At 42.7% G+C, this 25,621-nt stretch overlaps 1 protein-coding gene and 1 long non-coding RNA gene across 6 annotated transcripts; both read right to left on the bottom strand.

Moving 5' to 3' along the window:
* Positions 1 to 3,731: 3,731 nt before the first annotated feature.
* On the bottom strand, positions 3,732 to 5,347 carry LOC134168804 (uncharacterized). The gene is made up of 2 exons (XR_009966673.1): positions 4,906 to 5,347; positions 3,732 to 4,315 (listed from the first exon to the last, which is right to left on the bottom strand). It is a non-coding gene; the product is annotated as an uncharacterized LOC134168804 (long non-coding RNA).
* A 37-nt stretch (positions 5,348 to 5,384) lies between these two features.
* Positions 5,385 to 25,571, bottom strand: BRCA1 (BRCA1 DNA repair associated). Of its 5 annotated transcripts, XM_062628851.1 has the most exons (23): positions 25,451 to 25,571; positions 24,688 to 24,787; positions 24,125 to 24,178; positions 23,719 to 23,799; positions 23,136 to 23,224; positions 21,994 to 22,136; positions 21,267 to 21,375; positions 20,337 to 20,382; positions 19,716 to 19,858; positions 16,008 to 19,244; positions 15,303 to 15,388; positions 14,661 to 14,832; positions 14,085 to 14,217; positions 13,732 to 13,898; positions 12,941 to 13,266; positions 12,192 to 12,279; positions 10,977 to 11,054; positions 10,746 to 10,786; positions 9,873 to 9,956; positions 9,396 to 9,450; positions 8,167 to 8,240; positions 7,612 to 7,672; positions 5,385 to 6,570 (listed from the first exon to the last, which is right to left on the bottom strand). In XM_062628851.1, the coding sequence occupies exons 2-23, from the start codon at positions 24,765 to 24,767 to the stop codon at positions 6,467 to 6,469; spliced, it is 5,451 nt and encodes a 1,816-aa protein (XP_062484835.1). In that variant the 5' UTR covers positions 24,768 to 24,787; positions 25,451 to 25,571; the 3' UTR covers positions 5,385 to 6,466. The 5 variants fall into 5 exon arrangements, with proteins under 5 accessions (XP_062484835.1, XP_062484837.1, XP_062484839.1 ...); XM_062628853.1 differs by lacking the exon at positions 25,451 to 25,571 and having other exon boundaries at positions 21,267 to 21,372; positions 24,688 to 24,864; XM_062628855.1 differs by lacking the exon at positions 25,451 to 25,571 and having other exon boundaries at positions 19,089 to 19,244; positions 24,688 to 24,864.
* Between the last annotated feature and the right edge of the window lie 50 nt (positions 25,572 to 25,621).

Here is a 25,621-nt window from a genome sequence, read left to right on the forward strand (position 1 = left end):
AGCACCGTTCATTACAGTGGGCTGGTGGGGCTGGGTGTTAGCTTAGGGGAAGGGGTACCCTCGACTCCTGCATCGCCAATGGAGGGAATCAGGTCCCCCTGAGTGAATGACTCCAATCACTACCAGTAGCTTCTGGTCTAAATCACAGCCTCAAGAGCTCTTGCTCAACTGAGTGCTAGATCTGGCTTACATGGTGGGAACTCTCAGCTCTCTCTGTGCTGCTGAATGGCAGCTCAACACGGTGCCCGTCCTGGTGCAGTGCCCATCTCCAGCTCACAGGCATGGGACACGAGGAGGCTCCACACACATGGGCTGCCTGTGGCAGATGAGTCAGCGCAGAGAGGAGAGGAACAAAACCGTGCAGATGGAAGAGGTGGAACTGACACATAAAAGACAAGTGGGGAGGGCTCGAGGCCTCTAATTACTGCCTACAGAAAAATCTATGAGCAACACTTGCCAGTGCAGGTGTCCTGCCTCGGAAAACATTCTGTCTCCATGGGGCCGGGTGAGCAGCTAGCTGGGTGGGACAGAGCCCCTTCAGTCTGCATCATGGCAGGAAACAGTCTGCTCCTGAGTGTGGTACCCTGGTAACCCTCTTAAAGGCCACATCTCCCCCAGGAGAGCTCTGCACCAGCTGCTCCTGCAGGGATGGTGCCCCATCAGCATGCCCTGAAGCCCTCAGCTTCTGAGGAAGGATGCAAGCAGCAGGACCGGTTGCGATGCTCTGCTGCAGGAGGAGGGGTTTGGGGAGGGTGAGGTCTGACACCAGGGCTGGACTCATGAGGGGTCACTCAAGCAACAGAAGCAAAACAAAGGTGCAAGAACTGGGCCTCCCAGGTCCTGTGTGGTTTTGTGCCCTCCCTGAGTGGGGTTTACCCACCTCACTCACGTCTCCTGTGGCCCCAGCATCACTTGGCATTTGCCAGCTCTTTGCAGCAATCTCGCTGCTCTGGCCAAAAGCAGCCTGGAGCAGTCCCCACCTCTCAGCACACCGGAGCACAGATTTCCAGGGGGAATCTGGACACGAGTCCAAGCTGTGTTGGTGAGGACACAGACACGCATTACTGAAAGGTTAGACCCTCAGACAACCCTACCAGGCTGCTCATGCCCTTTAGATGAGCCTATCCCTACCTCGGCAACATTCTCCAGCTACCACTGAAGTGGATACTAAGCCTGGGACTGGTTTCAGCTATTTTGTGCCCAGAGGATTAGAAAGAGCACCAGGAGGTGCCACAGGGAGGAAGGCAGATGCATGAGGACACAGCCTGGTGTGACACTGCAGCAGAGCCATCAGAACACCGGAGCAGTGTCAGTGCTGCGGTTTGTGCCTGTGCACGGATGGGAAGAGATGAACACAGGAACTGTGCTCAGCCCTAAGCAGCACCATTAACCCCTCACAGTCATGGCAAACGGATAATGTGGAAAAGAGATGCCAGGCTCAGAGCATGGATCAGAGGCCAGGAGAAGCACAGAGGAGACACTGGGGTTCCTGGCTCTGCTTTGGTTTTCAGTGCTAAACCCCTCTGTATCTAAGAAGTGACCGAGAACCCCTGATCCAAGGTGAAACTGGAATTGTAAGTGAACCACGTGCCTTTGCCATGTGTTTCCTCTGACCCCGGCTGATTTCTACAACTGTCAATTAATCATCTGATTGCATTTCATCAATCAGCCCATTGTAATTCATTGAAATGTATGCATGCAAACTGGCAAATGCTTCTCCCAGGAAGGGCCTCGAGGGAATGTGCTGTCAGCAGCAGCAGTGCTCTGGGAAGCTTGTTCCATTTCTATAAAGGAATAAAGACAAATGCTGATGACTTCATGGCCTGAATATTAACACAGGTGATGAAACAGACTTTTTCTGCAGGTACCAGCGGGCCAGGCCTCGGCTGGGGAGGCTCATAAACAGAACCTCCTCCCTGAGCCTCTTGCTATGGCCTGTGCTGCACAAATGTATTCTTGGCTCTTGCTTTATCGCCATAGAAAGGCGGAAGGGGAGGCACAAAGGCAGATAGGAAAGATAAGGATGCGCAAGACACAGCTGAAGTTTCCTCCTCCTCTTTGAGTCAGCTTGTTGACATCCAGGTAGTGGAACAAGCCTGGCCTGTTGCTTTCACATTGGAACTGAGATTGAAGCGTGGCTCCTGCATGGGTACTTCATGACTGACTGCTAGTAGCCCTCTTTGTGGTACATGGGCTCTGTCTATGCTGCAGGCTGTTGAACCAGGCTGTGGCGCTGCAGTTGCCTTTTCCTTCAGGCCCACGTAGGCACCTCTACACCATGCTGTGGTCTGCAGCAGAGATGGCTCCAGCACCTCATCAGGCACTTCTGTCTCTGTCTCCTTTGCCCCCGGTGCTCCCAGCGGTTAGCTCTAGGTGCGGCTGCTCTGCACACAGTTCATTTGGAGTTATCAGCTTCATGGTAAGTTCTGGGTACTTCAGAGAAAGGAAAACCCTTTTAAACAGTTGGCAACCTCTTTGCCTTAGGAAAACCATCTCGCAGGAGCACATTTCCGTCCCATCACAAGAACTGAAGAGTTTTCTACTTAAGTTCAAGACCAAGAAGTATGTCCAGGACATGTTGTTGCAAGAAAAAGCTCACCTGTATCGCATAGAGCTGACATAATTCCAGTCAGTGGCTGTCCTTTCCCAGCCTTCTGCCTCCATTTTCAGGATCAGTTAGAGGCATCTCATGTAAAGATGTTGGTTTCCAGATTTTACCAGCTGGAAGCATGAGAAAGTGAACTGTGCCTCCCTGCACGGTGCCCCCCAGCACTGCGGCTCTGCCTTGCCTTTTACAGCTGTTTTTGTTACAATCCTCTGTAATTGTGGGGATCTGAAGAACCGCTCTGCAGCTCAGGTGTAAGCCCACATCTTTACCTGTTCACCTGTGGAGGGCTTTCCCCACACCCAGCCCCATTCCCAGCTCCTGCTTTTCATGTACAGCAGCAGGAAACCTTGTACTTGCTCTGGTACCGTGCAGGGAAACAGCAACCCCGGAGCCTGGTTGCCAGAGCGAGCTGAAGATCAAGAAAGGGTCAGTGGTTTCTAGAGAGCTGCTGCTGGTGAGCAGCAAAACAAGGAGCTGGTGCTGTACAGCGGAGCAGCTGCATTAGCATTGCCAGCACACACTTGCACAGATGCATGTCTGGTTGCTTGGCGAGGGTAGAATCAGCTCAGCCTTCTCTCGCCTCCCCTGCAGCTCTCAAGGGGGGTATTATCTGCAGGACACACCACACAAAACTGCCACCAATTCAGTGACCCTAGCAAAAATAAGATTAGGAATTAAAAGATGAATAACCCTGTGCTCAGCAGCTCTCAAGAACTGATGCTTTTCAAGCCTAAGTTGGTGGTAGGCACATAACAAATAGCACATCCTTTCAAATAGAGGTGAACCTGCATAGAGAAGAATGAGTCTAATGTGTGTTTGACTTGAGAGCAACTGGACCAGCCTCCTCTAGTTCTGTAACCTCCTGGTAATACATTTAATACACAGCAAAGAAAGGCACATAGTGCAACTTGCACTAAAGCATCCCTGCACAAACCCTGCAGGGTCTGAACAGTGCTTCTGCAGTGTTGGGATCACAGCTGAGATTCTAAAGGAGAGACAGCAAATACCCAGGACAACATAGGGAGAGGATGAAGCCCTTCAGTGCTTAGCCCCAGCTCGCATCATCTGGTCTGTGAAGCAGGTGAGCTCGTGGGCATTTTCTACCATGATGGCTCACTACAGATTGTGCACAAGGTTTTTATTCACAATATCAGCAACATAAAACCGGACCCAAGATGAGACATTCCAGCAGATCCCCCAGAATAATTATAGGTACAGACTGAATATTTCTTTGATTTACCATTAGCTCTAGTAATGAGTCAGACAAGTGCTCTAATTGCATCCCTGAATAAGCTGCTTCCTTATAAATGGCTTCAGATCTGCAAGGAAATAACTCTCTGTGTATGGATCCAAATGTAGAGGGAGGATTTTAAAGAGTAAACTACTTCAGCAAAAAGCTATGCAGTAGTCACTCACCAGTGGTAGGCCAGGTACCAAAACATGCCCAACCTTACAGAATTCAAAGGAGCACTATTTCAATGTTAAGGCACCCACAGAGAAGCCACAGAATGAAGTTGTTGCAAGATACCCTTGCTGAGCAAATCCCTACCATCCCAAGCCACAGGCAAGCTCTTGCCAGTCTCCTTTTGCAGGGCAGCAGCAGTTGGTCTGGCAAACAGACACTGCTAGGGCTGGGATGCCTCCAGCAGCAGAGGGGTATGCACACTGAGCAGCAACAGAGCTCAGGTTCCTCGGAAGCTGACCCTGCTCCAGAAAAGCTCCTGTTAATTTACAAAAGCAGAGCAGTTCTAATTACAAATACAGCACTTGCCTGCTGGCAGCGCCTCAGGCAAACCTCCAACCACCACCAGCCTATACTTCTTTTCTTCCCTCACTTTAGGGAATAGTATAAAAGGCACATGCTGCTGACTAGGATAGCTGTATGCAGCTGCTTTAACTACCTGCCTAGTCCTTTCATGGCGATTGATTCTGCTACTTGTTACCCTGAGGTAACTACTGTAAAAGGCACAGCATGGCCTAGGCACGTCTCAGAACTGCATTCCCAGGGTCGGAAGCCTCTGAGGTGAGGTGCCATGAAGCTGCACATGAGCAAACAGGGAGGAACTGCAGCTTGACCCTCATGTATAAAATGGCATTTCCAATCCACAGAGTGGCTGTGAAGCTCCAAGTGCTGGGCTTTCTTACTGAAGCTGAAAGGCAGATTAGAGAAGTCAATATGGATTTGATCAGGGCCACATCAGCTCCCACTAAACCACCTACTTCTCTGGAAACATGGCCCTCAAACCCTTCCCCTTCATTCACATCTTTATGAGACACAGATTACTCCAGGAATTCACAGATAGCTGCTTTATCAGAAACAGGGTTTCCACAGATCCAGTCACCTCCAAGGAGGAAGGGCAATGTCCCAGGCATCATTCCAGCAACAACATAACAACCCCTCAAGCAATGTGGGCTCTAGAGATAAGAGAAGCATCACTCTGAAGGGGAAGCTGGTACAACAGCCTCAATAGTTAAGAAATATTGTCACACAGAAGCAAACAGTGAGGTATGGCAACTGAACAAATGCTTCCAGCACTTACACTACCAGGAGCAATGCCTCATTAAGAGAGCATTTGCTTCCACTTGGCAACTGCAGGACACTTGATAACACATTGGCTTCTCAGGTCAATGGAAAATACGGCTCTGATTCCAGCCCCCAAATTGTAATTTACATTTCTGGCCTCCTCCAGTCAATCCCCACTTGCAGGAGGCTGACTCCAGATACGTTTTGTATTCACCTCATTTACACCACAAACTGAATAAATAAGGAAATCACTTTCCAAACTCATTTTATTTCCTTTGAGCATTCAGTATTTCTCAACAGGCTTTCTCTACTTCCCAAGACAACCCAGCAGCATTCCAGCACTGAACAGTTCTCTGAACTTAGCTACATTTTTCTTTAAACAACAACTTTCTGGAAACAGGTTCTCTTTCTGCTTTGAAGTCCAAGATCATCTGTGAGGGGAACTGCTTAGCAACAGAATCAAGCAATGTATTTTCAGCCATAAGAAAGCAAATTTATTTTCTTTGCAGCCTCATTTTGCAGGCAGGGGTTATTAAGAAGTAGCTTCTTAAAGGGCTTATTATAGGTCACTGGGATACTAAAGTGCATCTGTTTGTTACCTCTCCATTGGTGCCTCATACACTTCTCAGAAATAAGACTGACACAACACTGGTAAAGGCTGGTGGTTTTAGGGCTTGGTTTATGTTGAGAATCAAGTGCTGTTTTCCTGTACTTGGTGATAATTTCCCTGGTTAGGGCAAGTTGTCACTTCTCTATACAAGAGAAGCTGTTTGTATAGTTTTCAACACAACTATAATCCCTGGCCTGAGATTAACCCAGCTGACACATCAGTAATCACAAAACAGCATTCCATCATATCAGTATACACCCTTATTCAGGGCGTTCATGCAAAATGAAAAGATGGTTACTTGGGAGTGGAAATATGTTTTCATTCAAGCCCTGAGATCAATATTACTCTTTTAAATGACTGTCTCCAAGATGTCCTCAGGTAAGAAACCAGAATTTACTGCAATGGTAAATAATACTTGACCATTTCTCTGAGGAGGCCACATTCTACAGTTTCTAACTTTTCAAATCTGTTTTCCATTAATTTAAACGACTATTTTAAAATTGGAAATGTTAATCTTTAAAGAACAGTGGGTAATTCCATCTTTATATGGTAATGTTGTTCAAGTAACTTTATTGTTAATACAAATGTAGTTATCTTACTCTTAACAAGACCATTACATACACATAATCTCTGCGTAAGTGACTTCAAATTTCCAGTCCTTAAATAATTACCAAGCCATCAGCACTGATGAGGATTTCTGAGCTGGAAGAAATGCAGCTCAGCCTTAGGACACAAGGTAAGCATCAAACTCCTGGCACTCATAGCAAGCAACACTGTCTAGTACCCACTCGCGAGTCACCATGGCAACCTTGTCCTTTTGCTGGATTGCTGTAAGACAAAGACACAAACCATAAATCTGTTATCAGTGAGTCAAAGCAAGCTGAAGGTAAACTTATTGATGTCTTTCAGATTAAGCTATTTGCTTTATCATGGACATTTTAAAGGCCTTGATAAAAACACCCCAAGTCTCAAACCAGTGATGTGGCACTACGACTCCTGTAAACAATGCAGGTAATAGTGCTGCTCCAAAGAGCAGCTGCTGGGCAAATGGTGAGGCAGGAAGATGTGAACACCACAGAATACATACCAACAGCAAAGAGTGCAGCCCTTGCTATCTTTTCATTGAGGATTGGTGACAGAGCCTCAGGTCCTGTCTACTCAAACATACTGAGTATGTGATGAGCAACAAGTCTCATGGAGAGAAGCAACAGAAAATCACTGAAGTGCTCCCTGCCTGTGCTTCACCAGTTCAGGATCTTTATTTTCTCATTTTTCCCCAGTGCCATGGAAATAGTGATGGAAATACATCATCTTCCTGCTTCTCTTTTTTGTTGAGCTTCGCTGTAGCCTAACTAGCTCCCATTCATCCCATAACTCCCACTCTTTCATGCAGAAGTCACTCTGGAACACTTGCACCGGCAAAGTCTGATGGTTTCTCTGGAGCATTTTGATTAAAAGAGTAGAAAAATAATAACAAAAATAAAAAGGCAAAGCTACATCCTGCTCTGCAGCTCCTGCTCTGCAGTTTCATACTCTTTCCAGACCAAGAGAATCTTGTCCTGTCTGAGGCTCCAAGGGCACGCTTCCACCTTTTAGAAGCTATCTCCAATGAGAAAAGTTTCTGTAAGACTGCTGCTGAGCCAAGAACAGGATTTGCCTGCCAGGCTACCTTAAGACCTATCTAGTGCTGATTCTTGAGATAATATACCTTGCTCTTCCAGAGCTTTCCGGGACATACCTCCATCTCTAGATACAGCAGGATTTTATTTCAATTCCTCTACAAACCTCTCTGATGCTTAACTATTAAAAGGGCCGAGACCAGGAAGACACTCAATGTGTACCATAAAACGTCCACGACAGTTGTTTTACCTCTATAATCTGTGTTTTCCATCCAAGCATCTGGCTGCACAACCACGACAGCAGTAGAATTCTAGGATTGCAAGACAGGAAAATACAAACTGCTGCTGTTATCTGTGTGTCATTAAATGACTCTTACACCCATCTGCAGAGAGTGATAACTGGGCTAACTCTGCTTCAGCACATCACTTCAGAGAGGACTTGAAGAACTGGTAGTCAAGGGAGAGAGATGCAAGTTCTTAAGAATTGTCTGTGATTTCTGTGATTTTCTGTGACTAAGCACTGAAGGGTTTTTGTGCTAGAAAGTGAGGCTCAGTGCTGGTTTCAGAGAGTGCTCTGATCAGTTTTCCTCTCCAAGTTTGCCTGTGTTCCAATACAGTGACCAGAGCCTAGAATATAAGAACTGTTGCTGTGCAGTTTGGCATCACTGTGCAGCCACTTCTCTACCATACCTGTATATATTAGCCTTTGACAAGCCCACTAAGGCCATGTAATCTTTCAACATGTTGTATATTACACAGCTATAGACTCTTCACAATGTCAAGCGTAACATTCAGTAACACTTACTGGAGGGTGTGTGAACAGATGAAGCTGCTTCACGACAGAGGCACCACAAAGCTCCACCATCCATTCGAGATGTTCTGAAGAAAATCAGACAAACAGCCTATTACTTCAATGTTTTCTATCACATTGAAACTGATACTTTTCCCTAAGCCCTCATGTCTTTGTTCCAAGATATAAACAACCATAATTTGAAAGAAATTTAAGCCTTAGTAGAGAATAAGTCCCTTCAGATTCTAGCCTGCTGAGGAATAACAACTCACTCTCTTCCCTAAGTCAGGACTAAACAAAACCAAACCCCTGATGCAGCACAACAGCACATGCACAAACCAAAGAGAAAGTCACTCACAATTTATTTCCTTTTATCATAAGGATGTAAACCATGAAATTCAAATTCAAACCCAGAAGTCAGAACTGCAATTCTCTCTCATTAACAGAAGTAGTTAAAGTGTTTAATTTCACCAATCTGTTGAAGTGATAGTGAAGAAGAGAAATAACACTCTCAAGTCTAAGAGCCAGAACTGATGATCACTGCAGCAGGTGAAAGCACTGCATCCTCTGCAGTAATTACTGTAAATGTCAAGAGATGTGAGGATATTTTACCCAGTCAAAAATGAAGTTAAATGGGACAAATCAGAAAGGAACTGCTGAATAAGCTCCAAAAATGGGAAGAGAGGTACAAATATTTTTAGGTAACAAAATTCGAGCTGAAATTTTCAGGTTTAACAAAAAGCAGCTTTTGCTTTGCATAGAAGCTTGTGCTTTGTTGTGTGTTTCAGTTTTAACATCTGCTTCTAGAGAAGATTACACTGAGGATGTGTCAACTGTACAAAAATGATACTTAGGTAGGTTTTGCTAGAAAAATGTTAACTAAGAAGGAAAAAAATGCTTAAATACAAGTTCAATAGCATGTAAAGCAACTGCCAGACAGCATGATATTCATGCTGTTCCTTCACCGCTAGAAACTAGATAAAAGGCCTACTTTGAAATAGAGTGAAATTGCCAGAGCAGTTCTCTGAGGACAGCCAAATAGAAGAGAACACCACTTTGTTCTACCTGGAGATAGAACTGGGTAAAGTTCTTTACCTCTGCCTCATGGAGGCGTTTTGAAAATGTCAGAGTAAGAAGGACAAAAGCATCCAAGAAGAGGTCAAATATAAACCTCTGGTGAATGGCCACAACCCCCTTCCAAATATTTCTTATACTAAGAGTTTAATTCCACTCAACTGACACACCTGTAGTCATATCAGTGAAAGGGCCATAGCAACAGATCTCAAAGTCTTCAAAGATCTGAAAAACAAGGAACATGTTAACAGAGTACATATGGTGTCTTTAAAGGACAACACTTCACGTGCTTGTTTCACTGCACTTCTCGGACAGGTTATCAAGCTATCACTGTTCCACAAAGCAGATCTGAAGCTCTTTGTAACCTACAAAACTTCATGAGTCCCCCTGTTTCAACTCCCAAAACCTGTGCTGTCCTAAACCAGTTATAAAAAGGGTAGCATTCACTCTAAGCAGAGTGAGCCAGGACCTTATCTCCTCTGCTGCTGACAGACCTCACTTTCATCTCTAGAAATGATGAACATGTACAACTCTCTGTATAGAGAACAGCAGAGAAATGGGAAAAGGTTCTATATGTTCAGCTGGCATAGCCACATATCTGTAACAATCACAGCAGGACAGGGTTTTCATCCCCAACATGCTCATACCTTTTTAGTCAGAGACTGCCTAGCCCTCTTAGGACCTTGGTGGTTTCTCCCATTGATTACATCTCCTCTAACTTCAAAGTTCTCCTGCAACATAACAAACAAAAAGTTTGGATCTTCATTATAATTATAATTAAATCTATGATCTATGATAACTGAAGGCTCTTCTCCTTGCTTCTGTGAGAGTGTGTCCCATGTTCTAGCACTTCCAGTCAATGCTGTAGTAACAACTTCCCCTTTTCACCCAAGCACAGGAGGGCTTTTAATACCCCTTCCTAGGGCCTTATTGGGGCCAAGGCTTTTCTTCTTGGCTTGCCAAAAGGGCATATGGATTTTCTACCTGAAAGTGGCATGCCTGCTCATTAGACACATGAAATCCATCCTGGGTCACTATCACATTCTCCAAAAACATGTACTAGAGAATGAAAATCCAAATACCACCCAAGAATACAAAAATCCACCTAAGTCACGGTCATAGCAAATAAACCATTGCTACCAGGAGAGGCAGTAAATGCTGGAATGAATTTTCAGTTGGGTATTTTAAAGTTTAAAAATAAACCAAAACTATGTGTGTAGCTCTGTCCCGACAGTATTTCCTTTAACAAACAATAGATCTTTTCCTCTAGGCTGTCATCCATCACTTAGAAAAAAATATGCCTAACTTGTTCCAAAAAACTGTTAAGGACCCAATATACCTTCAGTAACAATGAAGACACATAGCCCAAGTGTGGCTTTTGGTCTTAGCATATGCTAAGGTTTACAAAGCCAGATTTCCATATATTAAATATATAGACAATATCTGAGGTTACTCTAAGAGATCTCTCAATGTGATAGCATTAGGCATTTGAGATTTCACTCTTAAGCTAAAAGACCTACCTCATTCAATATCCTTCCTTCTTCAAAGGACTGAATTACCCCTAAAGAAAAAGATCAGAACAGAACAAGTCATTTTATTGTTCTTCCACTGCTAACAGTTTGATTTTAAAGTACTTAAAAGAAATGCTGCAACATGAACAGACATGAAGAGATCCTTTTATGGAACAAGTGAAGAGTACATTTCTGGCAGAAGGGCAGAGACCACTCAGCTCCAAACCAAGTTATACTCACACTGATAACTAACCACCCATTTTCTTGCTGCAATACCCAGGAAGTATTTCAGTGTCCGTTCACACACCAGCTCCTTATCTGCAGAGCAAAAAAGAGAAAGAGTTCTTTCAGCTTGCCAATAGTGAAAAAAAACTCAAAACAGCTCAGGTTATTTGTACCTAAAAGCAAAAGTTTTTTGCTAAGTGCAGCAGCAGAATATCAAAACCATCTATAGAAACATTCCCAGATTCTCGGGCCCTGATTCTACTAAACAGAAGGAGATGAATGGAAGCAAATCACATGCACAACTTCTGAACTCTATTTTTGTCATTCAGCAAAGACAAAAGGCAAAACAAGCACAAATATTAGCTGAGAGAGAACAGCAACTGTAGGATTCAGTGCTAATGTTGGCAGGAACGTTTAGATGACTAGCCACATAAGATCATCTTTTACTCTACCAGGACAAGTACAACTTCAAGAGGCAGTTTATCCTATTTGAATTTGTATGAAGACAAACCCATATACCTCTCCAAAAGCATATGGTCATGATGTTTATCATACTCTTCCTGAAGAAAAGGGCAAAAATTGAGTTCATATATTTGGAGTAACTGTAATTTCTGGCTCCTTTCCTCTGTTGGTTTTCAAAAGCAAGAAAGGCTTATGTGACAGATTGTATCTAAATATGAGCCAGTTACAAGTGCTTCTACAAAGCAAAATGCAAGCATAGCATAGAACATCCCCACATCCAGATTTGGCTCAAAATAGCTTGCTTTTTAAAACATTGGTTAAAAGCTATGCCTAGATGCAGCAATAAAGTAACTTAATTTTCCCGATTGATGCTTAGCTTTGCTCAGGTCAACATAATGCTGTTTCAGAATACATTTGTCAAATGTACAACTGTAGTATTGTACCAAGTTCCTTCCAACTTCTAATAATAGGATTCTGGAGCTCTACCAAAGAGCAAAACCCAACTTAAGTACCTTAACTAAGCACACAAATACTAGTTAGGATGAAACAGTGCTGCTTTGTTCCTATGGAAGCACAACTTCGCTATCAACTACCAGCAGTTATACACACAGCAAAGTTCCACTTCCAGTTTTCTACTTCTATTGAAACAATACCTTCTCCTCAAGCTTACTCAGATGTACTGCTGAGCTGTCTTTCTTGTTGGTTAGCTTAGAGTTAACATTCTACAGTGTATATATCCAGGATTAGTTCGCATAGCTCCCAACAAACCTGTTTTCATTATGACGTGGGTGGTTCCTTCAGTAACATGATTAGATAAAGTGCTCTGAGTTTTTCTCACAAACTTCTGGACCACCAACTGAAAAGTAGTTAAGAAAATAAATAGTTAGCAAAACAGATTAAAACCCCCAACTACTCCAGTTTATTGGAGTACAACATAGTAAGAGAGTTACTTTAAAGTCCTAGATTTATTTGTGTTGGCACACAGAACATACATTTCTCCACAAGTCAATAACTTTGGCACCATTCAAAGGGCTAAAGCAAAGAGCTCTGGGGCAGTAGTTTCTAAACCAAGAGCCATATCCTCCTGGACATGGAGGTTTATTAATGAAAGAGGTTTATTAGCAACTCAGAATTGATTAATTACAGAAAATCTCACTTTGGTTCAGAATTTGGGTAATTAAGCAGCATCTGAGAACGTTCAGGGAACCAACCGCAAGCCCCCTCCCTTCCAAGCCACAAGGCTTTCTAGAAGTGAAATCCTCTTCATTTGGAATAAGTGGATTTTCCCACAGGCATTCATTTAAAAAGTTCAAATTTCACTAAGCTGAACTGTGCCATTTACAGGAAGCATTCTCAGATTTTTAGGAGAGAAAAGGTTTGACCCGAGTTTCTGTATTTCTAATCTGCAGGTCCTGTAAGATTAGTTTCCATTATACTTCCCATTTTCTCTTTATGTTGAGGACTATAACAATCAGGAATGCTTAACAAGTGATCTCAAACTTCTTGAATATACTTACATGTTCACTTTGACTCAGGCCTGATGCCACAATTGACATTGCTTTCCTGTTAGTCACAACTGGACTTGTAAGATTTTCCTTCCCAGCTGCATTGTGCAGAGCAGATAGAGGAAAACACACGCTTCTTTTTGACTTGCTTTCTTGAGCACAGCTTTTATTAGTTTTCTGAGTCACTACAGAACTATTTGTTGCTTCTGCAGTTCGAGGGTTAAGAAGTCTTACAGAGGAGGAAGAGTTATTTGAACTCTTGGTCACATTTCCAGAGAGATTTGATAAGACAGATGCACTGCTTGACCTGGTCCCACATTTCTGCTCATCTGCATTTTCTAAAGGAAAAGAAAAATTACTTCTTGAAACAATTTTGTCTTCCTTTTAGTAATGGGGGAAGGCTGTTGCTCAGTCTTGAAGTTTAAACGCTGCAGTCACTTCCTCTCCTTATTTGTGTATTACTTCACCTTTGCCTCCATCATTACTTTTGCCCGATCTACAGCTGAGACACAAGACCTGTGGAACTTTTAGTAGTGTATCTGTCAAGAAGTACTAATTTAAATGTGGGAATCACTCCCATTACTGTACAAATGTTGTCCAACCCCACCCTGATGTGCAGCTACAGTTGGGCTACAAAACAAACCCAACTAAACAAGAACTAACATCTTTTTAAATTGGCCAGGAATACATAAATTATAATCCTTGATTTATAACAAAAAGTTGCGTCTTGCTGGTATAGAAAAACTGTTACAAAGCAGGAAAAAGCAGAAATCAAAATGTACTGGATCCATCTTCAATGTTACCTGATGTAAGCTGATGCTGACTATGCTCCTGTACCACTTCCTGCATAGGTTTAGTCTTTCCCAAAGCAGCTTTGTTCTGTAGAGCACTGTCACACTGAAGAACTTGCTCCAAATCTGGTCTCTTCAACAAATGGCATTTAGAAGATGGAAGGAACAATTCTGGAGACCTTCAGAGAGGGAAATTGGTTTTAATAGGGTTTTCTTTGTTGTTACTCTTTTAAGCATCACAGCTGAGTTATGGCAAGGGCTCAAAAATGTCAAGGTTTTTCCTCACCCCCCAATTTTGTTAAACTACCAGACTAGAAATAACACCTCTCCCCTCTACCAACACAAAGGAAACCCAAACCACCTACCTTTCTTTCCCTTGCTCTTTGATTTCGCTGTTGAGAGAATCACTTGGCAAGACATGGAAATCATTGGCTGAAAATCCCTTTGAATTGCTGCCTCTGTCATTTTCAAAACTGACTTCTGAGGTTGACTCTGCCCCTGGAAGAAAAATAATTCTTAAATAAGCAAAATAAAAGCAACGATTCTTAGCTGTTCAGATAAGAAGCCAAAAACCCTCTAAAAATCTCTGTCCAGATTCACTTCAGAGAGGGAAGAGTCCAGAAACAGAAAGCTACACAAAGTACAAATCCATCTGAAACAGGCTAACAACTAAACCATATTTTATTTATTAAAGCATCTTGGAAACTAAGATGCTCAGCTTCATATCATGTGGAAAATGTAGCACATAAAAAAGGCCAAAGGCAAATCTACGCTATTTAGTGCAGTTTATGAATCCCTCAACACATTCCTGTATCTCTCTTCACAAGCAGTAGAGGCATTTATTTGCTAGCTAAAGATGCCTGTAATTTGTATCAAACCATCAAGAACTCTAATCCCAACTGTTTGTGAGAAAGCTAGGAAAGGTTTTCACTGCTATTTACCTCCTTGTCTCATCTGTTCCATTCCAGGCGTTCCTTCACTGCTGGAATGTGACAGTTCCCCATGGACAGGTAAAAATTCACAGTCCTGACTTCCATGCTGCTTCAGCACTGCCTCAAGTACAGCCATTTCTTGCTGAAGTTTCTTTAGGTTATTTTGCATTATATTCTTCTGCTGCAAAGGATACACAATGTGGCATCATTCCTGAAAGCCCCAAAGACCGTTTAAAAGGAATAAAGTATTTAATTCTTATTTCATTACTTTCTCTCTCAAAAATTCCAATACCCTCTATTAAAAGCATGCCATGTACACCTTCCCATGAAAGCAGCTCAGGGCTTCGGGGATCCTTTTGAAAACCTAAAACTTTCACCCTATAGGATAAAGTAGTTGACACAGCACTGGATACATTCCTAGCTTCAGCACTGACACCATGTGGAACTTCTTTTTACTGAATCAGTAAAATAACCTCAACCAGACAGAAAACCCCATCACACAACAAACCTAAAAGCTCCCCATCAAACCACACAGCCACCATTCCATCCAGCCCAGGCATAGCATAGAATCCCTGTCAGTGGAGCTACATCAGGGAGCAATGTAGCTCCAAGACAAAACAGTTCTCCAATTTAGTGCAAAACCTCACTTACCTGTGTAGTGAGGATTTCACCCTGAGAAAATGGTTCACACAAATCCTCTACATTACTTGTTTCACTGTCGTATGCAGATGCTTCACCTTGAAGAACATAGAAGAAAAATCTGTTATAAAATCCACATCAAACCAACCCAACAATCATGGCTCTTACCACACAGCCCCTGTAGCCAACTCTTAACTATCATGACAAAGTGACAAGTTTTGAAAACGCTGGAGTTAAAATCACAGACCTACTTTAACTGAACATTTCAAAGAACATCATGGCACACATATGGCAAAGTAAATAGAACTCCAAGTGTTTCAATAGCAATGGGAGAGTCACAGCTACTTATGGAAGCTGTAAGGTAAAAATAAGCACTACAGAATGCTAGAGTCAAGTTCAACAAACATTTCAGGAGGGGAAACAACTTTGTGGGCTTTATGGCTATCACATTACAGGAAGAAATGGGCATTTCACACAAACATCAGTTCCAGCCAGACTCAGCCTGGTCTCCAGTGCCCACTCTACTCATTTTTGCTCTGAACAAAGAATATTGGAAGAACTTAATTTTCAGGGAATAACCCCCTGAGGGTTTTTTGGTCGATTGCTCAGGGCTGATACACTCAAGAACCACATAACCACAGAACTAAGCTCCTGTCAAACACCTAGGTGCAATGACATGACACACACAGCTGCAGAGATAGAAACCTTGGTTTGTACCTAGGTTTGCTGCCATGCTTGCGTCTTCTTGGCGCTCATCTTTGGAGCTAGGTTTGCTTCTCTTCAGCCCTCCATTACCACTTTGGAAAGTTTCTTTACTCTCTGTCACTTGTTTAGATGTATGAGCTTGTCCTGAAGGAATCTTGAGCTCTTGTGCTGCTTCAACTAATTCTTCAGACATGTTGGATTGGGAAGAAAATAAGTTGACAGAGCATTCGGACTCCTGGCTTGGGGAAACGCATTCATTGCTTACGGCAGCTTCAGGCATCTTCTGCATGTTATAGTCCTTGTGACTTCCAGGGTGAGGCAACGTGATGGGACTCGCTGAAACCTCTACCACAGACGTTGCTGGTTTACGGCTTTGCAAAGGTGTGCTCACTGATTTGCCAGATATTAGTGCCTGAAAACATGGTAAATCTTCATCCTCACTAGATTCTTCATCTGAAGATTGCAGTTTCTGTGCTCTTCTTCGAGGTCTTTGAATACGTTGAGATCCTGACTTAGAACTACCACTTCTATTGTGTAGTTCTTGCTCCAGAGCATTGTCACCTCCTTTTGCAAACACAGCAGATCTCTCTCTCCCATGAGCTGCAGAAAAGCTGATGTTCTCTCCAATCTCATCATCAGAGCACAGTAAGCCATCAGGCGTTTCAGACAAACATGTAAAATCACTATTCCTTTTACAAGATTCTTCTGAAGCTTCTGTAAGTGAAAACTTTGGCATCCCTGTGCTAGCAGCCTGGCTTGCTCCTTCTTCATTCTCCTTTACTGGTTTGCTTTCTCTTTTGCTACTTTTTTCCCCAGTGACTTCACAGCTGAATTCAGCAGCCCTTTGCTGACAAGGTGCAGGACAAATCATTGAGCCAGAGTGAAAAGGTTCTATTGGTCCTTTGTCATCAGCAACTTTGGCCTTTCCTGCTTGACTGTTCTCTGAATTGAAGCATGTTTCTCTGTCTGTGTTTTTATCAGTTCTCGTATCAGCCTGATCACTTTGCCTTACATTACTTTTAATTGGATTCTGTCTCAACTTCCTTTTTATTCCTGTGCCAGTTGACAATGTCTCTTCCTTCCCTTGCCCTCCTTGCAATCTGCTTTTGACTTCAGTGCCAGCAGTGCCCATCCTTATCGGTGTCAGAGTCCCTTGATTTGCAACCTGTGAAACATCTTTCTCTTCCTCACAAACCCGACTCAAGCTTCCAGCAGTTGTTTCCTCTCCTTTTAGGTTTCCTGGTTTTAAATAGCTGCTCTGCTTATTTTCTACCTGCTCAGTGCATGGTGTCTTAGAAGTTTCAGAAGCAGTATCTTCTACTGCACACACCTTCTTGGGGATGGAATGAAGGCTGAATGACAGGCGTTTTGAATGCCTGAATATATTTTGCACAAATGATACGTCCAACTCACTCCCTTCAGCATCCTTGGTCAATTCCAAACCATTTTCAGCCATTGGCAACCTTTCAGCTCTCAAGTCCCCTGGAACATTTGGCGTATCACGTCCAGTACATGATTCAGTCATCTCTTCAGTCGGGTGGGAAGCAGTCTGCACAACAGCTGTTGAAGGAAACTGTAGAAGAGGGCTACCTTGAACTTCACCTTCTTGAGAACCTGTATCAGGCACAAAGGAACTACAAGTTGAATGCTGACAGGAAGATGCAGGACTGAAGACAGCTTTAGCACTTTCTGCAGTATTAGATGAATTCTTTAGACTAATCTGTATTTCATTTGCTTCCAGATCACCACCCTTCAGATTAGTAAGTGATTTGGAACTCGACATACCCCAGGGCTCATCCCGGTCTTTGCAAGCAGAAGTGTGAACTAATGCATTTGCTTGGACTCTAAAGTTAGCCCCTTCATGATCACTGTCATACTTTCTTGCTTCCTTCATTTCAACTCCTTTTCCTGTCTCTTTTGTCATTTCTTCAGAAAGTAACTGCAGCCTCCTGCTGCGCCTGACTTGTCGTTGCTCAGAATCAGCTTTCCTGGGTTCTTCACTGCTTGGGTAGCTATCGATCTGTGGCTCAGCCGGGTCAGCAGAATCAGAGTTTCTATCCACTACTAACTGTAGGGCACACACAGATCTAGTAGAATGCCTGCATCTTTTTGCTGCAGAACTTTTCTTGGTGCTTTTCTGATCACAGTCACTCAGTTTTAGCTCCCCAGCACTGTGCTTGCCAGGCACCTTTTCAGTAGCTGTTTTCCATACAGATCCCCCTGGTTCCTCAAGTTCTGCCAGTGTATTATCCTCCCGATTCTCAGAGAGCTGACCCTCATGAACAGCAGAACTTTCATCACATCTTTTCTTTTCAGCATCTCCAAGGCACCAGTTAACACTTTGAGGGGACACATTTGCCTCTTCATCTTTTTTCCTGATGAAATCCTCAGGCTGCAGGACACGGGGAATCCTCCTTTTTCGCTTTAGTCTGTCTTTCCCTGAATGATCCAATAATTTATCAGCAGCCACATCTTCCTTTTTTGCAGGAGGTAAAATGTCTCTGAAGATAACAGAGGGATTTGATTTCCTCTCTCTCCTGTACGTTTTCCCAAATATTTTATCTTTGATGCTATCTGCTGTTTGTTTTGATGATCTCTCATTTCCTTCCACCACTGCAATTTCCACACAATCCACCATAGGGTCAGTCTTCTCTGAAATACAGGAATCTTTATCTGAGAAACATGCATCTCTGTCCCCTGAAATGTCAGCTGCTCCAGTAGAATCACCCTGGGAAGAACTGGAAGAGAGAATCTCGTTGCTTTTTGAAAACCATTCATTGACTTTCTGAATGCTTCTCTTCAGTCTCTTCTTGGAAACTGGATTCAGGGCAGCACAGTGAGGCGGCTCTGGCTGAAGCAGTTTCTCCAGAGGAAGTTCTTTCTCATGGGAAGAATCATTCTCAGGTTCATCCATTCCCACAGCTTCCACACTTTGTGCAACATCTATTTCCTTGCTTTTATCCAACCTGCTCGCTGAGCTATCTTTTAAGTCAAACTCTTTGCTTTTACTGTCGTACTGAGTTTGCTCTGCATCCATTTCTTCTGTGTTCTTAAAGAAAGATGTGTCCCCACTCCTTAAGGGACTGGCATTACCTATTGTGTCACACTGCTCCGTGAGGAGGTCTCCAGGAAGAACACTGAAAGGAGAACTCTGGTATTCAGTCATAGTCACTTGGCCAGCTTGGGCGCATTCAGTGATGTTCTGAGTGCTTTTCTTGCTCAAGACTTCCTTTGAGGAATTACTTTCACCTGAAGATTCAGAGGTATTAGAAATTATTAAACCCTATTTTACAAGCAGAGGCACAAGAACACACTTAATGGTTACTGTGTTTTAAAAGAACTCTTTTTATTTCCCCCAAACCAGAATATTATGCTGCACTCATCTCCCTCTAGAGAGAAGATGTTCATCCAACTTCTTACATGAATTAGCAGCCAGTATTAAAAGGCATAATATGGCTGATGGAGAATAGAGTAATTTTGCAATTTGATTAAGGTCCTTTCTCCCCCTCTTCTGTTCCTGTATATATACTTAAAATATTCACATTTTAAGTATTTAGTCTACAGGTACAGTCTTGTATTATGGTGTCACTAGCTGCAGGCATCAAAACTGCAACAGACAAGACTGCAAGTACACATTTAATAATGTGAAATCAAAATGTTACTTTGTGGTCTTTTCTTTCAAGCTTTTAATCATTTTTGCAACCAAAATAATGAACACACCTATGACATTTGGTAGAATTACTTCTTCAGCAGCCAGCTTGTCACGCTGTGTATTGGGAGAATATTCATTCTCCATCTCAGCACTCTGAAGTTCTTCTAACTTCTCTTGAGCTGAAATCTGAAGTGCCTCTTTGTCTTTTAAGCTGTTGGGAAGGGAAATCTACTTTTATGACAGAGAAAGAAACAATAGACATAATAGAAGATGATACTTATTCTTCCCTTTTTGCTCTCTGAAGCAGTTTTTGGAGAAGCCAGACTGCATGACTGACACTCACCACAACTAGATCCCTTCAGAGTTTTGGGCCGTTTCTTTGAAAGATCCTCTCTCCTTCATGAACCTATGCTTTTGAGTGTCAATACTGACACTCAAAAGCACAGGAGACATGCTCTTCTCTTGAAGATTTAATGTCTGGGTGAGCAATAGAACATTTATAAACCAGCTTTAAAGCATATTATATGACAAACTGCTGGGAGTCAGCCACCCATTCTGCCCTAGTGCCTCTGAAAGTTGAAAATCACTTGTCAGGTTAAGAATGCTCTTAGTCCTGTGCTAAGAAATGAAAACATAGAAATGAGACTACATCTTTAGAAAATATGAATTCCTGAATCACTGTTACTTACCCAGTATTGCTTGACTCTTTAAAAACTTCTTCAGATGAATCGGAGCCTAAAACCAAATCAGCTGTTATCTGGTTGAAATGATTTGGAGAAAGATGACTTGCCACAAACAATGTTTAGCTTAGTTCCTTCTAGAGGTAGATGCTTGCAACTTTGATAAGACAAATCAAGTTAAATTCTATAGTATTTTAACCTCATTATAATAATTTCTACATATAAATATCCACATGGCTCCAGCATAAAATTGTTTAGAGTGACTGGTAACAGACAGCTAGTAAGGGTTAGTTAGCTAAGAGTTAAGTTTCCAATTTCTGCATTTCTACATGAAATAGCCACTAGTATTTAGAATTTTGAACTGGAAGACAGAGCAATATATTTGAGTATCTGCTTTGGGTCCTCTGCCTGATGGTGACAGAAGCGGTAAGGAAGAGAGAAGCGATGAACACCGGCTGTTAGAAGGAGGAATTCCTTCCCTGAAGGAACAGGGAGAGAATGAACTATGCACAGCAGTTTCTCACAGCAGTCAGCACCAGCTAGGAGAGAGAGAAAGGAAATATTCTTTCCTTAATTAGATTTCAGGTTTACTTCTGGTTATTGACTACAGCCTCAAGCACTGGTGACAAAATATTCTTTAGACAACAACAGTTACCATTAGTTATAACAACTTTCTTCACATCTGTAAGCATCTTCTTTGGATCTTGTACACTGAGCCTTAAAGGTTTACTATAGCAGCATTATTTCCTACAACAGAATAAATTATGGAAAAAGCCCTTTGATGTACCAATTTGGATTTGTCACAATTTGTCCCTTCATCCTTATTTTGGGTGTTAAGGAGAAATACGTGTTTATAAAGACTTGGAACCTCACTGCCTTTCATTACTTTGCAGGCACTATACGTAAGCCCAACTACCGTAAATCAACAACAGCTCTTACCAAACTCTATGTAAATCCCTTTTTGAGAGCCACACTTCTGGGGTTTGTTTCTTAGGGACCTCCTTTTGACCCTACTATCTGTAAGCTGTGTATCCACATTAGCTTCCTGCTGACAGGAGAATAGAAAGGAGCAGTTAGTTATAACAGTAGGTTTTTTTCATAAAATAAGTGGAGGTTACTTAAGCTACAGCGGGTGGGGGGCTTATATATATGTGTATATATATATATATATACATGAACTAAGTATTTAAACTGGCAGTTTCTATACAAAAATCCAATACATATAACTTATTGGATTAACATTCTATTCAGTAGTAAGCAGCTGAGACTAGAAATCAATGTACCATGAAAAAACTCCTACCTGCAGCAATCACACTGGGTTGGTAATGGCTTAAGAAGTCTTAAGACATAGTTGTGGTCCTACCACTGAAAAGCCTACTAATATTTAGAGCTCATTAAATAGGAGTATGAAAAAGCTTTGGGTAACAGAGTATTTTCTGGCAGTATTTTCTTTAAGTTCAGGTCATTTCATGCAAAAAACTTTTGAAAGTAGGTTAGGAAGACAAAAATATTTAGATGTCCTTGCCTGAAATAATATTCAAGTCAAAGAGTGATTTGAAAACAAAGCAAATTCTCCTATTCCATTCATTTATATACACGCACACATACACATTCCAAATAAAACACTGTGAAATCCACAAGAAAATGGGTGAAAAAAATATAATACCAAGGTGCAGTTTTCTTGTCCATTTTCTTTAGTACTTTTCCTGTTCCTGAAGCCCTTACTTTGGATGACAGAACCCTCTTTGCATGGGAACTCAGCAGCAGTGGCTTCTGTGGATGGTTTAGGAAAGTGACGACTGTTTAAAACTGAAAAATGGCAATAAGAAATAAAAAGCAAAAATATTTCCTTACACTGAGCATGACTACAGGTATTATATATTAATTGAGCAATCTTAAACAGAGCAGATACAACCAGCATACATACAGCTAAAATATAGCTATCAGAGAAAGAAATCCAATTGAATTGGTGGTCTGACTGTTGTTTAGGAGTTCTCTTCAAGTATTAAGTAAAATCTTGATCTCACCAAAGAACTTTGCCAAGCAGTTTTGCTACTATGGATAATCCAGCAAAACCAGGATCTACCACTGGTCATTTTAGAACGACTGAACAAGTTGAAAAGAATTTGGAAAGTCTCTTTTTTACAGCGAAATATATTGATAAGGAAGAAACAAACCAAACCCCACAACCCACCACTTGCCCCAACAGCATCTTGAAAACAAGAAACCTGAAGAGGGGCTTTGGACAAGGGCCTGTAGGGACAGGACAAGGGGGAATGGTGTTAACCTGCCAGAGTAGAGACCGAGACGAGCTCTTAGGCAGACGCTCTCCCCGTGAGAGTGCTGAGGTGCTGGCACAGGGTGCCCAGAGAAGCTGTGGCTGTCCCATCCCTGTTAGTGTTCAAGGGCAGGTTGGATGGGACTTGGAGCAAGCTGTTCAAGTGGAAGGTGTCCCTGCCTGTGGCAGAAGGTTGGAACTGGATGAGACTTAAGGTCCCTTCAATCCAAACCATTCTAGGATTTGATGATTGTATGATAATCAAGAACAGGATTTTGCCACACATTTCTAAAGATTATTTGATACACATTCAACCATATTTCAGGAACTGAAAATAAGATTGGTCAGTCATCAAATGCACAGTAAAACCCCTTTACGCTGTGCAAGAGGTTGTTGTAGAAAAATGATGGAAAATTAACGGAACATATGCTTCTACATCCAAGAAAAAAAAACAACTTTTGCTAGTTCTTCCCATATTGAAAACTGCACAGGAAATGAGATACCCTGCAAATAATGATGATACAACTTACATTTTACTCCAGTGTCAAGCTCAAACGCATGGATAGTTTCCAACAATCCTTCAATTAGCTGCTTAAATCTGGAATTTTCTCTCAGACTTCTGAAATAACATTACCATAGAAATTGTTTTAAGACAAATGTATGGTAACAGTTCTCCTAGAATTCTGGCTGAACAAAAAAGGAGTAAAACTCCAAAGTGGAAAATGGGACAATGAGAAATTGATACCAAAGAATAACAACACGATTCCCCAAACCAACTCTTACTGTAGGAATTAAAACTATCACAAAATGAAGATGTCATAGTTTTCCTTGTGTAGGTTTAGCACACAGAAACCACTTGTAATGACTGAACAGTAACACAGCCTACCCTTGACAGTGCAAACATTTGCTAAGAACAGTGTCTTCACCTGCATATAAACCTGAAATGGGTTTATACTGGGGGAAGGCAGTAAGAGTTACTCCTTTAGAAGGTAACAGCTACCTTAAGAAAAAACATCTTTTCTTGATTATTTCAGGCATTTTTAGGACAATGACTAACTTTTAGTTTGAGTTGAAACTTCTTATCCTCAAGCCCAATTGAAAAGATGAAGTTACCTTTTGGTAACTTCAGTCTTACACAGTGGACACTCTGTCACACCTTTCTTCTTTCTGCTGAGGAGTTTGAACATGCAGAACCTGGTGGAAAAGAGAATAATCATGATGGCAACAAAAGGGAAGAATTTCATTTGTTTTACACCTGATCCTATCCATACAGCACTTAGTAGAAACCCTTCATTATCAAGTTGAATGCCTGGGTTTTTGATCTGGTGTTCTGACAAATTAATCAGTTGTGTTTGACACATATAAAACTGCAGTTGTTTCTCATTCAGAATGGATTTTCCCCCTCAAACAGCTACACACTACATTATCAAAACACAAACCACATTAGCACTAAACAAATCTATTTTGAGATTTAAGAACAGATGGGCCAAGCATTGCCATCGCAAGCTTTCAATCCTACCTGCAGAATATGTGATCGCATTTTGTTGAGACCGGCTCTTTCATCACCTCCAAGCTACAAAGAGAAAAATGAAGGAGAACAAGAGCACAAAGTTACATGTAAACCAGGAACAGCAAAAGAAGATTCAGAAATAGTCACTTGCCTGATCTTAAGAAGAAAAAAATCATGGTGGGGAAGAGAATTAGGAAACATTTGACAGTTTTTCACTTGAAAACCAGGTATGGTAACAAATACTGTTATTATGAGATACACATGGATCTACCAGCTCTTCTCAGTCTTTGTCTGCCACTGGCAGAAAGACTGCATTTTCATAAACTGCCAGTTCAGCAGGGCAGGAAACTTGGTGTTAGAACACCAACACCTTTTTCAACACTGACCTCCTGCGGCAAGAGCGAAGGACAGCGCAGTTCTTGTGAGTTCAGGAGCCCACAGGACTCTTAAAATTCAATTCTCTTTATTTTCTGATAACCCATTAATCTTCCAAAGCATTTGAAAAGAAAGAAAGAGAAAAACAAAAGCCTCAAACCGTAGCAACACAGATTCATGTTATTCTCCTGACATACCATATTGGGCACTCCAAGTTCTTCTGCATAGCAGAAAGCACATTTTGCACATCTCCAACAGCAATCGCTGAGAAGTCCATCTTTCACAGCCGGAAATATTCTACAGAAAAGAAGTAAACAGCTTTGTTTCTGATTTGTTGCATCCCATGAACAATGTTTTGTACCTTGACTCTTCTATAACACAGTACTGAACGCTTGGCTGCTATTTCTTGAGCAAGGCTTTACAGCATCTGTGTAGTTCTTGCTCAGTTAAAACCTGTCAAGTCTCTTGCAGTCAAAGCAACAAACAGGACGAGTTCACAGACGCGCGAACACACCTAAGCAGAACAGCAAAACCCCAAAGCTTTCTCTGTGGAAAAGGATGCAAAGGAGGAAGCAGCCGTACTCATGAAAGAACCCTGGGAGCTCCCGACCCCGACCAGCACAAGTGAGGCCGTACCGCGAGTACCACGAGCCCTGAACACAAACAAAACCCGCTTGACCTTTACGCTGCGGCGGGAGCAGGGCCGGGTCCCTCGCAGAGGGCTCTCAGCAGGCCCAAGCGAAGCGGCCCAGCACTTTGCTCGCCTCGCTCCGGTCTCCCGGCCCGCACCGTCCCTCGGCCGCAGGGAGAGGCGGGCCCCGCCGGTGCGGCCCAGGGGGCCGCTGCCGAGCCACGAGCAAGGCCCCGCCGCTCCCCGGAGCCGCTCCGCCACCCGCCTCAGGAGCCGCCCCACAGCGGCGCATTTCGCGCCCTTTCCGCCACTCCGTGACGCCACAGCACCTGAACAGCCAATCCCATGCCAGAGTCCACTGCGCGTGGGAGCAAAACATTCTCTTATTAGCTCCTTCCCGGCCCCGGGGCGGGGCGGAGCGGCGCAGCGCAAAGCTGATTGGCTCAGCTGCTCTCCCCTCTGCCCCGCCTCAGGTGCTTCGTCCTAGCGCGCTGCATTAT

The sequence above is a fragment of the Pezoporus occidentalis genome, unplaced genomic scaffold, assembly GCF_034315485.1.
Source record: "Pezoporus occidentalis ecotype Australia unplaced genomic scaffold, CSIRO_AGI_Poc_V1 ctg324, whole genome shotgun sequence".
Classification (NCBI taxonomy): Eukaryota; Metazoa; Chordata; class Aves; order Psittaciformes; family Psittacidae; genus Pezoporus; species Pezoporus occidentalis.